Source organism: Entelurus aequoreus, linkage group LG23 (assembly GCF_033978785.1).
Source record: "Entelurus aequoreus isolate RoL-2023_Sb linkage group LG23, RoL_Eaeq_v1.1, whole genome shotgun sequence".
In the NCBI taxonomy this organism is placed as follows: Eukaryota; Metazoa; Chordata; class Actinopteri; order Syngnathiformes; family Syngnathidae; genus Entelurus; species Entelurus aequoreus.
In genome coordinates, this window is record NC_084753.1 from 22,171,635 (window position 1) to 22,190,377 (window position 18,743).

The 18,743-nt window shown below is 38.3% G+C and overlaps 1 protein-coding gene across 1 annotated transcript in view; it reads right to left on the bottom strand.

Annotated features, from left to right (window-relative positions):
- Positions 1-6,811: 6,811 nt before the first annotated feature.
- The window catches only part of sod2 (superoxide dismutase 2, mitochondrial), a 29,730-nt gene continuing 17,798 nt past the window's right edge, over positions 6,812-18,743 (bottom strand). Inside the window, exons 3-5 of the mRNA XM_062034040.1 lie at positions 9,628-9,744; positions 9,360-9,539; positions 6,812-7,167 (exon numbers count right to left, since the gene is read on the bottom strand). Of these exons, the coding sequence (XP_061890024.1) occupies positions 7,022-7,167; positions 9,360-9,539; positions 9,628-9,744 (443 nt within the window). The 3' untranslated portion in view covers positions 6,812-7,021. The remainder of the gene's footprint in view (positions 7,168-9,359; positions 9,540-9,627; positions 9,745-18,743) is intronic.

Here is an 18,743-nt window from a genome sequence, read left to right on the forward strand (position 1 = left end):
ATATAAGAGAATGTCACGGAAGCTAATTATTTCTAAAAGCAGCCAGGTGACACAGTTAGTTGCAAATATGGCCGTCAAGGACAAAGCCAGCACCTTCCGCAACATTAAGCCTGCATTGGACTGCGCCTTATTGCTTCTTTTTTTTTGCGTCTCGTCCAGTTGCTATCCACTTCTTTTTAACCTCTTTTCCATGACAGATCCCTTAGCCTTCGGCCAAGAGCTGCTGTGTGCTGGCAGGGCTGACACGCCTGCTGAATTTTGACAAGAAAAATCCATCCACTACCATGATTACATCCAAAGAGTCTTACAGTAGCTCCAAATTCAACAGGCCCGTTTAACCAAACGAATAACCCAGAAGCAACACACGACATACAGATCAAGTGTCGGGGTTACAATCATTTTCAAACTCCCTTTATATAAATGTAAATGTGTGGTTAATGTTAATCTCAGTCCTTAAATGAGTCCGGTGTAAACCCAAATGACCCCAAGTCTGCAGAGTTTTATTACGCTGTCTGAAAGACATCCTTAAGTGTTACATAACTGCAAAGACTAAAGCATCCATGGTTACACCCTCTTCAAAAACAACTCTTCCCTCTCTCTCTCTGACAGAGTTTCAAGCTCATAAGTGTCACATAAAATACACTATCTACAGTACAGTACATAGGCCACTACTCAATCCAGACAATAATTGTCACTACCTTAAAGTTAGAGCTCCTAAATCACTGTTGATGGCACATCTGTGATTGCCATGGTAACCGCACATCGGATATTTAAGCCATGTCGTGTTGGCTTCACTGCTCGTTACTGTTTAAAACGCGACGTATGCCTAAAAGTTACACAAAATGTTTCAGTTTAGTCACTTTTATTTTTGTCTTTAGTATTTGTGGCTGCTGAGCCACGCTAGTTCCAGAAGAGGCACCCTAACAGAAAATAAGGGTCCCACATTATGCTCCAGTGTGAATAGCCCGCCATCAAAACATATTTTAATAGACATTCCTACGTTAAATGGAAGATTTAAGTGTTGGCTTGAAACGTATCCCTCTCATTTTCCTACTCATTGTAACAAAGAGGTAATAAACTATCAAAGACAACATGACTAACCGCTTTAATCGTAAAAAATCTGTGTAGGCATGATTAAATAGGAAAGTTCAAAAGCATTGCCAAGTTGAAAAAATACATTTATTATGTATCTTCCCTTGTGCTGTCATGACGATAAAAATCAATTTAAAAAATCCGATTAATTGCACTTTTGAATTTGGATTAATCATGATTAATCGCAGGTTATTGCTCGCTTGCATAATTTGAATTAGCTTAAAACAGCTCCAGAATTTTTTTTAAAAAGGTATATTAGATTTAATTATTTATTATGTTTGTTTGTTTATTTGCTCAAAACTTGGTAATAGTTTTATCTAAAGTCCAGTTAGGGTTTATTTTGAAGTGACATTTGCCGACTCATATTTACACTGGCTTATGAATTGACCTGATCACTGACCGTATAACAACCTGCGTTGCCTTTGAGGTAACCCTCAGGACTATGTACATTTAAAATAACACTTGTGTGATTAATCTGCGTATATACATGATTAATGCCATGTTGGTTTTTTTTTCTGATTAATCACATGAGTTAACTCGTTATTTTTGACAGCCCTGAGCAAGGAACATGAACAAACCAGCAAACACAGATTTTGGCGAGCCTATACTGTATTTGTGATGTGTATGAAAATAAGAGTATAAATACTTGACAAACAAACCCAATTCAATACTTTTTTTGTAGCATCAAGGCTAACATGGTAGCAACTCATCAGCTATAAATCAGGGGTGTCCAAAACTATGGCCTGCCCACACAGCACAGTGTTTTCATAAAATAGGCATAATTTAATATATAATTTAATTTTCACATAATCCTAATAATCAAATGTGATAATTATTAAATATATATCCATTATATTATTACAATATGTAATCATATACATAGTTAATTTGCATGCCTATTTAGTCAGCAGTCTGTTAACTGTTACTTTGTCAACCTCTGATGGCTTACACAAGTAACTCAAATCATCCATGCATCCATTTTCTACCGCTTGACCCTTTTGGGGTCAGCGGCCATTAATTGTACATCAAATGTGAGTAAGTTCACAGGACTTATTTATATGACCCAATCCAAACAACCTTCCCTAGTCATGATGCAGAAGAAAAATTCAACCAGCACAAAAATTCAACAAACATGGGTAGACAAAACACAACCTGCTCATTGAACTTTGTTAATATTATTTTTTTTTTAAAGTCCAATCAGCCTAAAAAATTCAAGACAACGCCCATTTAAATCCATTACAAGGAACGATGGGAAAAATGTCAAACACTCTTTCCACACTTATCCATGTTTGGCGCATTTTAGCTGCTTGATATTTCTGATTGATTAAAAAACTTTAAGGAGGTCGTCACGGAAATAAACAAGGTACGGGTCGAATTTTCATATATTCTTAATAATCAAATGTGATAATTATTAAATATATATATCCATTATATTATTATAATATGTAATCATATACATAGTTACTTTGCATGCCCCCGGCCAAATTTTGTCAGCCCAAAGTGGCCCCTAGTCAAAAGGTTTGGACAACCCTGCTATAGATAATACATCTAAACAATAGCTTTGCCATCACAGTTTTTAAGGGTAACAATTGTTGTGTTATAATCTTATTGTGTAAACGCCTCAAAGACAAATACAGAGGAGCTCGATATTTACAATTTGACATGAAAAACTCAAAAAATCTTACTCTAGAGAAGACTATGTAGGTGAGCACTGATCTCCATTCCGTGAATTTCCAAACCACAATTTGAGAGGCTGCACCCTCTGGTGGTGAGATAACAACCCCATCCTCCACTAAGCATCTTCTGTCACACCACACCGTGTTATTACTAGGGCTGTCCCGATCCGATATCAGCAAAAAAAACAAGTATCGGATGATATCGGCTAGCATCTAAAATGTCTGATACAAGCAGTCCTGCAGCATGTATCACTTTTCTTGTATTTTGGTCAAGTCATTTACAAAAGGCAATCATGGTAGGCCACAGGCTATTCGGAGCTGGCAGCTACACAACAGCTAAGCACACAATAACAAGCTAGATATATGTAATAAGTGTCCTTAATTGAACGATATTGCGGTTGAAAACACAACATTTGTCAATATAAACACTTATCAAATAATTATAGTTGCATATCACTTACACATGCGAAATCTCCAAGGCAAAAGCGTATTAGAAATATCCAGTAACAAACGTGTCCGCATCATGAGATTAATTTAATGAATTATTGTTCCAAAAACTTCAAGAGCACAAATCTGCCACACGTTTAGTGTTGGTCATAGCTACCATTCGTCTCTAAATAATTTGTATCGAGGCACATTTTACAACGAGTGGTTAACTTATTTTTACACTTCTTTGACAGTCAAAAAAGGCTTTATGATGGCGACAGATGGACTTTGGAACAGATCAATTTCCTTAACTATGTCGCGACTCAAACTGCATTACACAGCCACAGTTCATTTGTCAAACTTACAAAATACAAACAAATGATCTGACTTACTGTTTCATATGCTTTCCTCCCCAAATTGTATGTTTTAAATTAGAAGCAAAAATGATTTTGCCGCTTTTGTGTGCACTAATGCAATGAAGTAAAGTAGAGGCAAGGGGTGGGCACATACCCAAAATGGGCATGAGGTCAATCAAAAATAACACAAGTGCCAAGATAGGCTATTATAAAACCATTAGGACACAGCACTGAGAAAAACAGGAAGAAAAGGGAGGAGAGGCACATTTCAGCGATGAATTGAACTCGGTGACTGAGACATTTCTTCAATATTTTCCCTGTGCAGAAACTTAATCTTGAGAGACGTCCATCTTTTTTGGTGGTGGAAAAGGGAAATCAATTCGGTCACGCCCGTATTTTTAAAGCAAAACTTGGCCATGTTTAGACAAACCGTCATCTATAGAACAAACGGTCGCATTTGTCATTCTAAAAGCCTTTTTTTTCAATACTTTCAGTAATTGGAGTCAGTTCAAAAGCAGCCAGAAACCATGTGACCCCAGTCCTCCTGCTGACACACAAATGAAAACTTTTTATGATTCATGCATACAATCAAGTGTGTATTTTCATGATTCATATTACAATATTCTTCAAGGTGCATTTCACAATGTGGCGAACACGTGCTAGCTCGCTGCATCCACATTTTGAAACAGAGCTCAAGATCTTTGGAATGTGACATTCCCACTGGCAAAACGATCAGTTGGACGGAGTCAGTGAACACACATGAGGAACCAGCTGGGAGCCATTTGTATAGCTGGGCCTGACCTTGATTGATACCTTTTTCCATAAGTGTAATGAACCAAACAAAATGGGACACACACACACACAAACAGTTTGAGTTATGGTGAAAAGGTTATGCAAACGTATTTTAAATATTAGAAAATATTTAGGATGTTCCCATGCATTTTTTTTAATGCATTTTTCCAATATTTAGTAGCCTATACAGTGAGCAATAATACTAGTGGCAAGTATTACTGCTACTACTCAGTCACCTTTGACAGCACTGCCCTCTTGTGGCCAAATATTTTAATACACAACTTAATTTGGCAAATAAGCAACTCTTGCTTGTCTATTGTCCATCCATCCATCCATCTTCTTCCGCTTATCCGAGGTCGGGTTGGGGGGGCAACAGCCTAAGCAGAGAAGCCCAGACTTCCCTCTCCCCCAGCCACTTCGCCTCGGGGGAACCCGAGGCGTTCCCAGGCCAGCCGGGAGACGTAGTCTACCCAACGTGTCCTGGGTCTTCCCCGTGGCCTCCTACCGGTCGAACGTGCCCTAAACACCTCCCTAGGGAGGCGTCCGGGTGGCATCCTGACCAGATGCCCGAACCACCTCATCTGGATCCTCTCGATGTGGAGGAGCAGCGGCTTTACTTTGAACTCCCCCCAGATGGCAGAGCTTCTCACCATATCTCTAAGGGAAAGCCCCGCCACCCGGCGGAGGAAACTCATTTCGGCCGCTTGTACCCGTGATTTTGTCCTTTTCGGTCATAACCCAAAGCTCATGACCATAGGTGAGGATGGGAACGTAGATCGACCGGTAAATTGAGAGCTTTGCCTTCCGGCTCAGCTACTTCTTCACCACAACGGATCGATACAGCGTCCGCATTACTGAAGACGCCGCACCAATCCGCCTGTCGATCTCACGATCCACACTTCCCTCACTCGTGAACAAGACTCCGAGGTACTTGAACTCCTCCCCAACCCGGAGATGGCACTCCACCCTTTTCCGGGCAAGAACCATGGACTCGGACCTGGAGGTGCTGATTCCCATCCCAGTCGCTTCACACTTCACGCTTGTCTATTGTAATACAAAAAAATCTAAATATGTGTTTAAAGATGAAGATGGCTCCTTCTACTTTTTATTGGTCAGATTTTTTTTTTACTACTTCATTGCATTGATTTCACTCAATTATACAATTTCCTGTCGTTTAACATTGCCCCTCTTTTTTAAAGTAAAAAAAATACAGTGAATGCATAAAAAGAAAATATAAGTAATGTAAATGGTGGTCAAAAAAATTAAGAAAAAAACAATGCTATCTCTACAATATACTCTTATGCATAAATATACAGAGAATCATTGTCATCCTAATTGTACAACATATCCTACTAATTATTTTTATTTACATAGAGCTGGTGTGCTTACCTATGCTTATAATGTATATCATATATACATACATTATAACATGCAATATTGACCTACATTCATCTTTATCAATGATTATATTACAGAAATCTTATGTATATAATTTATTTGGTATGTCCATTTTCTCTCTAATACTAAATTAATTTTTCCATTTATATTATATGAGTCAGGGCTGTTCTCTAGGATTTTATATCGGGTGCTGTGGTCTCTTTCTAAGTCTATCCGTTTAATTGCAGTGATTCTAAATATGTTAAACAGATGAATACGTGCTGGTTTCAGTTTGTGCTTTATATTTATGCCAAGATTGTAAAGGGATTTATTACTTCATAAGAGATTTTTGCTGAATATTTCTGGAGCAGCAGTTTTTTCGGATCCAGACACATTAGCATATATCAGCCAACAAAAGTAGCAATTTGTGTGAATATCACAACTGAACATATACATAAGATCAGAAGTCTTCAACAGGGGGTACATTGACGTGCTGCAGGGGAGTGATAATCATGCATTATTTCTCCACAAATGTTTTAAAATACACTAATATGAATTACAATTGATTCAACACACTGTACTATTGTGTATAAATGGCAAGGGCTTGGACACCCTACTTATTTATAGTTTTAAAACTATACTAATGTATTCCTGTTAGTATTTAAGATAGCTAGCAGTTAGCACTCTAGTTGACAGATAGCAATTTGCAGACTAGTTGTCATTAACCTTCATGATTTTTTTTGGTTTCGTTCTTAATGAGTTCTGTGCAGCGCTCTTATTCTAGTTTCTATTTCCTGTGATTGTACCTCTGTCCTAGAGAAGGGTCCAGCTGTGGCTGCAGACACGACTAAGTTGCACTAGAGATTAGTGGCACTAGTGCTATTCGAATATCTTAGTATTGCACGATAACAAGGTATCTTTATGACCGGTTTAATATAAATCACTTTTTTTCTCCTTTTTTTTTTACCAGATATAAAGGAGGTCTGTTTAGGGGTCCTTGACATGGACAATGTTGAAGACCCCTGCAGTAGATGAAAAGTACAACTTTCTTCCTTGTCAGGTTGAAAAAACCATAACTACTTCCAATTCAAGTCATATAATTTTATTATTAGACATCGAAAACATGGATTACATCAACTGCGACATGTCCCTGATTACATCATAGCATGTACATCAGCCAGTATGTGTGTGTTTTGACCGTGTGCACTTGAAAATAAACACTTCAGGGTCTTAATGCAAAACATTGTACAAATGATTACTTTGGGGTGCAGGCCAGTGCGGTGTGTTATGGATCGGCCGAGTCTATTTCTTGGCAGTCTGGAGACGCTCGCTCACATTCTCCCAGTTGATGACGTTCCAGATGGCCTTAACGTAGTCTGGCCGGACGTTTTTGTACTGAAGATAGTAGGCGTGCTCCCATACGTCGATGCCCAGAAGGGGGACCAGACCTGAGTTGAAAATGAAAGTCAGTTTAGCAGCTGACAAAAGACAACCGCAAGTAAAAAGCTCGAGCAGGGGTGTCAAACGTACAACCAGCGGGCCGGAACAGGTTTCATCTGCCCCGCGAGATGAGTTTGCTAAGTATAAAGTGAGCTGCAACGTTTATATGAAAGAAACTGCTGTTCTGAATATGTTCACTAGATGTCACAATAGCAATTCTGCTAGGCAAGCAATCGTTAATACCGGAGGTACACAGCCCCTGGACCCAAATGAAATGAGGTAAATCTGCTGTTTTACGTCTTCTGTTTCGACACATTTTCCCAAAATGTCTTTGTCATGAAAGAGAAAAGTGGACGCAGAGTATAACTCCACCCTCTTGAATAGTTTCTACCTCCATTTGTATGGTTTGTTGAGTTAGCACAGGATTAATACGTGGAAACGACAAATGAGGTATTTGATACCTAAAGAGTTTTATTTATTTATTATTTACTTTGTTCAATCCCTGATAGGCTGTGACTTACACTTTAATGGCTGTGTAGATACACTGAGACAAAGTGTACAATTTTTTTCCTCTGAATTTTCAACTACCGTATTTTACGGACTATTAGGCGCATTTAAAATCATTTTTTTCCCTCTCAAAACTTGACAGTGTGCCTTATAACCCGGTGCGCTAATGTAAGGAATAAGTTTGGTTGAGCTTACCCACCTCAAGGCTATTTTATTTGGTACATGGTGTAATGGTAAGTGTGACCAGTAGATGGCAGTCAAACATAAGAGATACGTGTAGCCTGCACTATTATGAGTCTCAAGTAAACACCAACATTTTAAATGTTCCATTGAAAATATAGAACATTACACATTGTTAGTACAACGTTGTTAAGCTATGAAGCCGCACCGCTTGATGGATTGTCGGCGCATTAAACATACAATAAATGATAAATGGGTCATACTTGTATAGCGCTTTTCTACCTTCAAGGTACTCAAAGCGCTTTGACAGTATTTCCACATTCACCCATTCACACACACATTCACACACTGATGGCGGGAGCTGCCATGCAAGGCGCTAACCAGCAGCCATCAGAGGCAAAGGTTGAAGTGTCTTGCCCAAGGACACAACGGACGTGACTAGGAAGGTAGAAGGTGGGAATTGAACCCCAGTAACCAGCAACACTCCGATTGCTGGCACAGCCACTCTACCAACTTCGCCACGCCGTCCCGAGTACGAGTATTATTACGGTGTGTGTAAAAAGGTAAGACATTAACTGGCGTTTTGTTTCACAATATTATGCAAAAGCAACTTTTCTTACCTTCTGGTACCTGCTGATCTGTATTTGGGATCTGCGTAAATCCTGAAAAATTGGGCTTATCCGCCTTTGTAGTCCGTGCAGACACCGTAGTCGATAAGCTTCTTTTTTTCTCTATCTTCTGTGTGACATTCATCCTCCGCTGTTGCCATTTGTAATACAAAGTAGTGTAAAGTTCTTACTAATGTATGTCAGTAAACTCACCATTATCCACCCAAGGAACTTTAGTTATTACAGTTCCGGTCGGACGTTTTTTAACGGGACACATTTCCGGTGTGGTTGTTTCCGGAGATGCTGCTCCGTTGTTGATTTAAGTAAAGTCTGAATGTCACTTAAACAGTTAGCTCCATCTTTTGACACTTCTTCCACTCCCGTCCTTGCACGCTACACCGCTACAACAAAGATGACGGGGAGAAGACTCTGTCGAAGGTGTGCCACGTAAATAAGATCGCCCACAAAACGGCGCATCCTGAATCGACTGTCAGAAAGCGGCTTGAAGATGATCTGTAAAGCAATCTATGCAATAATTTGACCAAAGAACCACCATAACATGTTATGTAGACCACAAGGAAGTGTTTTACATTTAGAAAAAACAAATATGACTCCTTTAATGCGCCCTGTAATCCGGTGCACCCAATATATAAAAAAATATCATAATTAGACCATTCATTGGCAGTGCGCCCAATGGTCCGGAAAATACGGTAAGTTTTTTGTCAATAGAATTAATTGCAATATTTTAATTTTCAAAATGTGCTTGTTCTATTTTTGGCCAAAGTAAACGAGAACAATTTCTAGTTGCCTGTATTTTTAAGTTATTATGCCATGATTTTAGCAGTCCGTCCTACTTGGGAATACATTTTCCTCCATGTGGCCCCTGATCTAGAGCGACAACTGACCTGTGGTCCCCTGTAGAGGATCCTGGTTGGCACAAGCCGCGATGCCAAGTCTTCCGCTCTGCTTGTCAAAGCCCAGCCACCCCCAGCCCGAGCCTTGCACTGCCACCGTGGCAGCAGACATTCTCTCCTTCATGTTCTGGAAGGAGCCAAAGTCCCGCTTGATGGCCTCCATCAGCTCCCCTATACAGAGCACACACACACCGCTACTTAGAGAAATATTGGGAAGTAACACCTTTGATCCGTAATGAAACAATTGGAGGAGGGTTACCTTGTGGCTCACCCCCACCATTGGGAGAGAGGTTCGTCCAGAAGATAGTGTGGTTAATGTGACCTCCGCCGTTGAACTTGAGAGCAGGCTGAAGGGAAACTTGTGTGGTCACATCTCCTAAAATAGACCGGGGGGAAAAATACAATGGTAAGTAATGATAAATGCAAATATACAGCATTAGGTGTTTTTTTTAAATGTTTGTTTTTCTTATGTTACAGGAAAAACAAAATAAAAGTAGTTGAGACTGAATCAACAGTGCCTCTACTGCTTGCAACCAAGTACTGCACTTCATTTACCATAAGGCAGGTATATTTAACTAAATTGTTTCCAGAAAGCTGAGGACCGGGGTGCCAAACTTCTCCCTTCACTGTTAGTCTTGTTTTGCATATTCCTGAGAACCAGCATACTCTTCAGTAGACATTTGATGTTAGCCTATCTATTTTGTCAGAAGTTATAGGAAAACTCTGCTGTTTTAAGAAGCTTCTGCAAAAAAGCTAGTCAAAGATCACCTCTGTGACAGCACTTTAGTGTTTTTAAGAATCTGTTGCAAATATGTGAGACTCTCAAGTTTTTTTTAACCTGATCTAGCGGGCCTAGGGGTGTAACGGTACGTGTATTTGTATTGAACCGTTTCGGTACGGTCGTTCCGGTTCGGTTCGGAAGTGTACCAAACGAGTTTCCACACGAACATATGAAGTTATTAATTCTAAGCTAAAGTCTTAACAAGCTGCTCCGCTTTCTGCCTCTGTCTCCTACACAGCACCCAGCATTGTCCCACCCACACAACCATCTGATTGGTTACAACATAGCGGTAACAGCCAATCGCAGTGCGTATTCAGAGCGGTAACAGCCAATCAGCAGGGCGTATTCAGAGCGCATGTAGTCAGTGCTTCTGCGGTGGGGTTAGCAGATAGGTGTTTAGCAGGTGAGCATCAGGCAGCGGACTCTCCTCAAATTAAAATAAACACCTCCCAGTCAACTACTAGTAACATCACTATGAGCCCGTTGACCTTCTAGAAACAAAACAAACTGCAGCTCAGCTCGCTTGCAGTCCTGGCTTGAGGTGAAGGCTAATTAGCTTTTAGCGTAGCTTTAGCTCATTTTGCAGTGTAGTAGAATTTCTGACCTTTGACCTATATTTCATGTCTGTCAAGAATGTATGCTCATTTGATTTCTCTTCTATTCTGTGTCTCCGGGTGTGGGACAAAAGTGAATATTAAGTCGTGCCAACCTGTCTACAGAATGTTTTGGTTGTTTGGGTATGATTGGGGAGTCCAAGGATGTTGCAAAAACAATCATGACGCACGAGATAAAAACAGTGACGCACAAGAGACATATAAAAAATGGCAGAAGACCGGGACTCGAGAGAGATTGCTTGTGTGTGTCTTGTGTGCTCCGGAGTACATTTGGTCTGTCTGCACGGACAACTCAATTCAACCTGCACTTTTGATAATGGGTAAATAAATTTGTTGTACTAAACTACTTTTGTTGCCTGCTTAAGCTTCGGACAATCCACTACACAAATTGGCGTCACGAACAGGATGGCCCAGAAGCTACAGGTCGACAGCCGCTCCCGCTCTCTCTGTCAGGCAGACAAATGGTTGCACGCGCGCATCACAAGGTAAGCAGTTTTGCTTTAAAGTGTAAACATTTTCTGCCTGGAGAGAGCCGGATCGATAAGACTAATTGCTGAATCTGTTTTTGATAAAAGATAGGTTTAGTCAGGTTCTCCAAAAACAACCTGGAATGGGGTAAATTATGGTTGGATTGAGCTGTTTTATATGTGATTATTTGTCTGTGTGTTTGTTGAAAACTTGTGACTTTTTGTTTTTAACATAAGGGGATTGTTATTAGAATTTTGGTGGTTTGGAGTGTAGAAGCACAAACGATGCGAGACTAAAACATTTTTTTAACTTCTTCCTCCTCTGTCGTTGTCTGCAGAGGAGTCTTCTTCTGCAAGTGCACCAGGTTAGTAAAAGTTGAATACAGCTAAATTTAAGGCAGGTTTAACTAACTGGTGTGACATTTGGCCCACATAAAATTGATACGTTTGTGAATGTCCGTTACACCTGTCTATATGGAAACTGCAGCGGTCCCAAGTCCTTGTGACTTAGCGTGTAAAAAAGCCTCATATTAGGTGACCGTTCAGCAACTCCGGTAAAGGAGATTAACTGAGCTGATAGTTGTCACGACGTTCTGTTTAATGGCTGCAGAATAGACAGGTGGCGTTTCGGGCTCCATATGGTAGAACTTTGGTGAAACTTGGTGAAACTGTATGGGACTGACCAGACACGATCCGTGTTGGTCAGTTTGATAACGCAGGTGCTGCTCCGCTGAATGGGTTAATCGTCGTTGTATGAGTAATGATGGAACCTGGTTTTGTGTTAATGAGACGGCCGATTCCACAAAAGCATGCGTGCATTAGTTGTTTATATTTGTCCGGACATGGGGTGGTATTGTAATTTATACATGTGTGTGTATAATGATGAATGCTGAAATGTGTGTGTATTGAGTGAGTCAGTTTATGTTGGTACATTTAGATATATGCGTAATTTAATAACTTTTGTGTAGCACCTGTTTTCTTATCGGTTTTAATTCCCCTCTTCTGAAAGGCAAACATTATACCTCTCGGTATTCCCCCTCCCTCACGCAACCTCCCTTCACGCTTTTTCTCATAGCCCGCTATCTGTAAAAGTTGGGAAATTGTCTAAAATGTGTGTGCTTATGAGAAAGTAGACAAAGTTTATGTACAGAAAACATATGAGTGAATGATCCATCCATATAATTATCTGCTTCCGCTTATCAAGAGGTTGGATCGCGGAGGCAGCAGCCTAAGCAGTAATTCCCTCCCCCCTTGGCTATTTGTCCATCTAAGAGTGAATGATAAATGTTGTTTCTTATTATTAAGGTTCTGATATGATACAGCTGTGCTTCTGGAGGAGAAAAATAGTTGACTGTTGCATTTATTTTTAACTGTGCTGGTGATTGTAACTGTGTAACACTATAGTTTGCAAGAAGGCTCTCGCTCTTTGGTGAAATATGTGTGTGCGTGTGACTCAGTAAGAAAAAAAAAAAGAAAAAAAAAAAGAGTCTCTACTGGAAGACATTTTGAGATAAGGTGTCGTTGTGTGACAGCTGCACGTTAAACGTGGGCCGAAGAGGTGTGACACTGTTAGCATAGCATTGAGCTAGGTTAGCATATGTACAGGTTAGCATTGGATTAGATTAGCATTGAGCTAGGTTTAAAATATATATATATATATATATATATATATATATATATATATATATATATATATATATATATATATATATATATATATATATATATATATATATATAGTGGACAGCTGTACTCAATCTGAAGAGAGTGGTGACAGGTTGGTTTTGATAATAAGTAAAATAAAAACTGTATATGAATAAATAAACATTTAAATATCAATAAATACATTTGGATCGTGAGACATTGGAGCATTGGTTGATACATCATTTTTATGTGTTTAGTGTATATTTAGCAAGTGTGGAGTTGAAACACACACACCCGCACATCATAGAGTAGGACACATTAAAGCTTTGAATTAATAATGATATAGCAAACACATTAAATAAAGTTAAATAAGTAAATTCAATAACATTGAATTAAATTTAATAAAGGTAAAATGATTATTTAATTATATTGACATTTTAATTATTTCAAGAATAATCACGATGAAGTAAAATTTAAATGTATATTCTAAAACATCTAAAAAACATCTGTGCAACTGTGAATCATAGAGTCTGAGGAAGTACAAATAAGAGATGCCAGACTCAGCGCCATAGTCAAAACAAAACGTAGAGAAGCGTTAAACAAATTCCAATCAGAAGACAGACAAAGAATGAGAACGTAAGCTAACAGCAAAACAATAATTGAAATAAATAACAAAAGAAAGCAAATTTCAAAGGGATAAATGAAGGTACATGTAGAATTACATGTAGAGAATAAAACTAAATGGAAATAAATGTCTGCAAGATAAGAAATCTGTCCAGTGTTACAAGGACGAGACGTCATGAATGGTGCTCGGGTTAACAATAGATAGATAGACAGATAACACGTTATTGATTCCTTCAGGAGAGTTCCCTCAGGAAGAAGAAGTAAAAAGTAACCAGTAACTAATAAGGGTATAAATAGAAACAAAATAGAAAAATATCACAATGAGAATAAAAATAGAACAGTAAAATAAGAGAAACTAGGCATTAACGACCATGATATCAAAAAGTATTGCACTGTTATTGTTTTGCATTCCCTGTCATCCTAGCCCCCAGAGAGGAGTTGTGCAGTTTAATGGCGTGTGGGACAAAGGATTTTTTATAGTCTAAATCAGTAGTTCTCAAAGGAGGGTATGGTGTTTCCGCCCGGACAAAGAGGGGGTACTTGAAGGTATGCCAAGGGGTACGTGAGATTTTTAAATATTCTAAAAATAGCAACAATTCAAAAATCCTTTATAAATATAATTATAGAATAATACTTCAACAAAATAAATATTTAAGAATTAAGTTCACGAGTCCAGTTCACGAGTCCAGATGGATCTCTGTTACAATATCCAAAGAAGGTTGATGATTGATTATATGTATAGAAATATTTAGTATAACTTAATCACTTGTTTAATTTTTAAAACATTTTAGTTATTCTTATATCTTTTTTTGTTGTCCAAATAGTTCAAGTAAGACCACAACAAATGAGCAATATGTTGCACTGTTATACAATTTAATAAATCAGAAATTGATGACATTATGCTGTATTTTATTTCTTTATTTTACTGGGAAAAAAGGTTGAAAACCAATGCCCTAAATCATATCTAAAGCTAAAATTATAAAATGCAAGTTATGAAGGAGGAAAAATTGTTAAGACATGAATGGGTTTAGATTGCTGCTGACCCTGTTGTATTTTATAAGACTGATTAATTTGGATTATTGTGTCTGTATTGTGAGAGAGAGAGAGAGAGAGAGAGAGAGAGAGAGAGAGAGAGAGAGAGAGAGAGAGAGAGAGAGAGAGAGAGAGAGAGAGAGAGAGAGAGAGAGAGAGAGAGAGAGAGAGAGAGAGAGAGAGAGAGAGAGGAGAGAGAGAGAGAGAGAGAGAGAGAGAGAGAGAGAGAGAGAGAGAGAGAGAGAGAGAGAGAGAGAGAGAGAGAGAGAGAGAGAGAGAGAGAGAGAGAGAGAGAGAGAGAGAGAGAGAGAGAGAGAGAGAGAGAGAGAGAGAGAGAGAGAGAGAGCAGGTGAAGGAAGATTGAGGGTGAAGAGGATGGTTTGAGAAAATATGGGAAAAGGATGTTTATAACCTTACGTTATGTGAATGGTTTCTAGGAGAACAGAAAATAGAAACATTGTGTGAAGTGTAAGGAAAAGATGGATACAGGATGTTGTTTGTAAAAGAAAACGAAAGTGAAGAAAAGATGAGAAAGTGACAAATGAAGGTATTCGTAAATGGTATGCTGTTGATTGTGGTTAGCTGCAAGTTTGTTTATTTGTTTGTTTAGTTGGTTGAGTGAAATGGGAAGAAATCAATAGGAATAATTACATGCAAAATGGAATAAAACTATGAGTGCGAGAGATAATGAATGAATAAATGAGATAGGTTTATTTTGGTCATATAATCAACCATCAACCAATTTGTGTGAGCAGTTTAACAGTACAGATTAGACATATTAACAATCATACACATTTACACACAGAAAGAAAAGAAAAGAAAAAGAATGACCGAAAAAGGAATAGGCGGAAGCCAAAGCTTATATTGGCCTATCCTATACATTCACTGGACATTAAATTACCTGGAACATCAACGTTAAAAGATGAAAGTAATTGTTACTATATTTTATAATGTTCAAAAAACTTTACTTTTCAAGGGTCTCCTAAACCAAAACAAAAAACTACATGTGTTCAGCTCATCACTGAGGATGGTCCATCATTTAACTCCTAGAACTGAAATACATTTGTATTTTTATTTTTATTTTACTTGACCTATTTCAAAAATCAATATCCCCCGTAAATGATAGTTTTCTCCTCATAATGTAAATAAGCTAAGAATACAAACTGGAAGGCTGTTCTTTACTCGGAAACATAATTGCCATTGTTTTAAAATTAAATTATCTGAACATTTAACACATAACTTAAAAAAATGGATTGGTATAATCATAGTAGCATGTTTTGTGTATTATTGAAATGAGCCTTTTAAGTTTAAGTATTGGGTCTATATTTCTTCTATAAACATTCCCCCAAACGTCTAAACAATGTTACATATGGAAAAAATAAATAAATGACATAACATATGCAGACATTTCTTATTCAGCATGTGTTTTACTTTATACCGAATAGCAATGGATTTGGATATTTTTCTTCAATATGTTCAATATGCGGCTTCCAACATATTAATGACCAATTATTATTCTCAAGAATGTAGTTCATATACTCTGTCAATTTCCACTTGATTCAACTTTAATTTTTGTTTCACAAATTTGACTTTGCATCACTAAACACCACAAATTTAGTTTTGTTATCATTCAATGATTACTTATTTATAATAAATAATTTTTTAGGTGAATCAACGCGACCTCGATTTCCTCAACACTTTCTTCAAGTCTTCTCCGGAACAATATACATTTGTATTATCTGCAAACGTAATACATTTAATTTATTAAGATACTGAACAAATATCATTTAGATTAAGTATAAATAGTTTAGGTCCCATCTGGGGTGCACCCTGGACAGGTCGTCACCTCATCACAGGGCCAACACAGATAGATAAACAGAAAACATTCACACACTAGGGCCAATTTAGTCTTATTAATTTCCACATATTGAGATATATTACTTAAAATAACTACTTAACCACTATTGTGAAACACCTTTCTAATTTATGAGAGTATTGGGATAGGATTGAGGAAGATGTCTGCTGTGGTGGAGTTGAGTTTTTGGAAATTAATATAATAAAAAGTAAGTTTTAAGGCGGTTTACTTTAAAGTGTAGTCTGACAATTGAAAGTTGGAGTATTTTTATTTGTATTTAAACATTGCATTACACCATACTTCTGGGTGTTGAGCTAAAAGAGGATAATGGCCTAACAGAATAAATGAAGGAGACACACCAAATCTCAACAGCCTTCAGTTAGCTATAGATTTTGAGAGTATAATGCGAATAACTATAACTTTACAACCGTTTGCTGTGAATAGTGTTGAATAATAATTACAAATAACAGCCTACATTAATAATTAGAATAAGAGCCGATATGTAAAGTGTTAAAAAGAGGAGAAGTGTGATTCGGCCTGGCGCTTAGAGCATGGCCTTGTGTGTTTGTTCTGACTAGGTTGGATAACCAGACGGAGAAAGGCAAGGCAAGGCAACGTTATTTGTATAGCGCTTTTCATACACAAGGCAGACTCAAAGTGCTTCACAGACAACAAAGTGAAATGAAAGAAAATAAAAGCAAAATTAAAATGCAGACAATAAAAATAAAAACAGTGCGGACGTTAAAAGGTAAAAGATTTAGCTGAAAGCTAAGGAGAAAACGAGAATAAAAACATTCTTTTGTTTTGGAGAATATCACGCACAGCGGGAGGTCAGAGTGCAAGCATGACAGCTTGCTCGAACTTACTGATAGACAAATGATAGTTTAAATTAACTTATAGATAATCTTTAAGTGAATTAAAAGGGTACTTAAATACACATGAAGTAGTACGTATAATCTTTGAATTAGGGTTATTGATTAACATTTAATGGGATAGTTAAGACTGTGATTTTAAAACGTGATATGCAAAATTGAACTTACCGAGAGGATATGAAAACAATGGGTGTACATGTCTTGAGTTCCAAATTCTGGAGGGAAGAAACCTCAACAAAACGTAAAACCAGACAGATGGAATTGGGTGGTAGTCGCGGTTGTCCTAGGTCAAGCTAGGGTGGAAACTGTTATGCAGCCGGGGGACTGCCAACTTCTCTAAACAAGATAAGCTCCAAAGTTGTAGCCAGAACATGCTCACAAAAAATACAGGTGTGGCAGAGGACGCCCACAGCAGGACGAACAGCAGGATATACAAACAGACCCCTGCTGGACATAAGTGTCAACGGACAATGTAATCAGTGCCACACAATCTTTGAAGCATTCCTTTGTGGTCAACCTGCACACATCTTGTAATGACCTGCTTACGAACTGTGCCCTGACAATCCAATACCGCACAGAAGGAACTTCCTGATGTTGCCTGACAGCACGACATCAGCTGACAACTACTGGGGAACGAATGGAGGACGGGGACTGCTCCAACTGTCCGAGCACTGGCTGACTGAGGTGCGTCCGTGTGCCCTGCCACCCAAACCGCCAAAGTGTATGGTCACCAATTAGACGACTCATAATAGGAGCCTTTTGACTCTTATGTATGGTGGGACTCAAGGTATGGCCGCTCATGTGAACTATCCTTACAACAATTAGCATGGTATAAGATGGACAATTAATGTCCCACATTGTTCCCTTGTCCTCCGTCCTGCCTACGAAACCAAAGATTTAGGTCGAATGATTAAAACAGGGCGTAGCTGCCGCTGATTGGAACGATACGCAAATACCACATTTTTAATTATTTCGGTTGTCTGGTAGAAACAAAGCTATGGGCTGCAATTTGGACACTCCTGCTGTAGGCTACAAGAAGCTAGCAGCTACACAACAGCTGAGCTAAAATAACAAATTTAAGCATATCAAATAATTATAGTTGCTTATACACAAAGTCGCAGACAGACAGAAGTCTGTAGAAAGTATTCAGTAACAAACGTGTCCGCATCATTAAACTTTCTACAACAAGAAACATCTGAACAACTGAACAAATCCAGCAGTTACTGTCAGACTCTAATCTGGGTTACCTTGTCTATCAGAGACATGGTTTAAACCCACAACACCTTTTGTTCTAATTAATGTCCCGGGGTACAAGATTACAGAAAAAACAGATCGAGTGACAAAGGGGGGAGGAATTATGATTTATGAAAGGGAAAACATTGAAAGTAGATCAATTTGAGTATGTTGAAATTGAAATCACATTTTCCTCAAAAATGTATTTCAAGGTAATTGTAGTATACAGACCAACCACAGCTAAAGACATTTT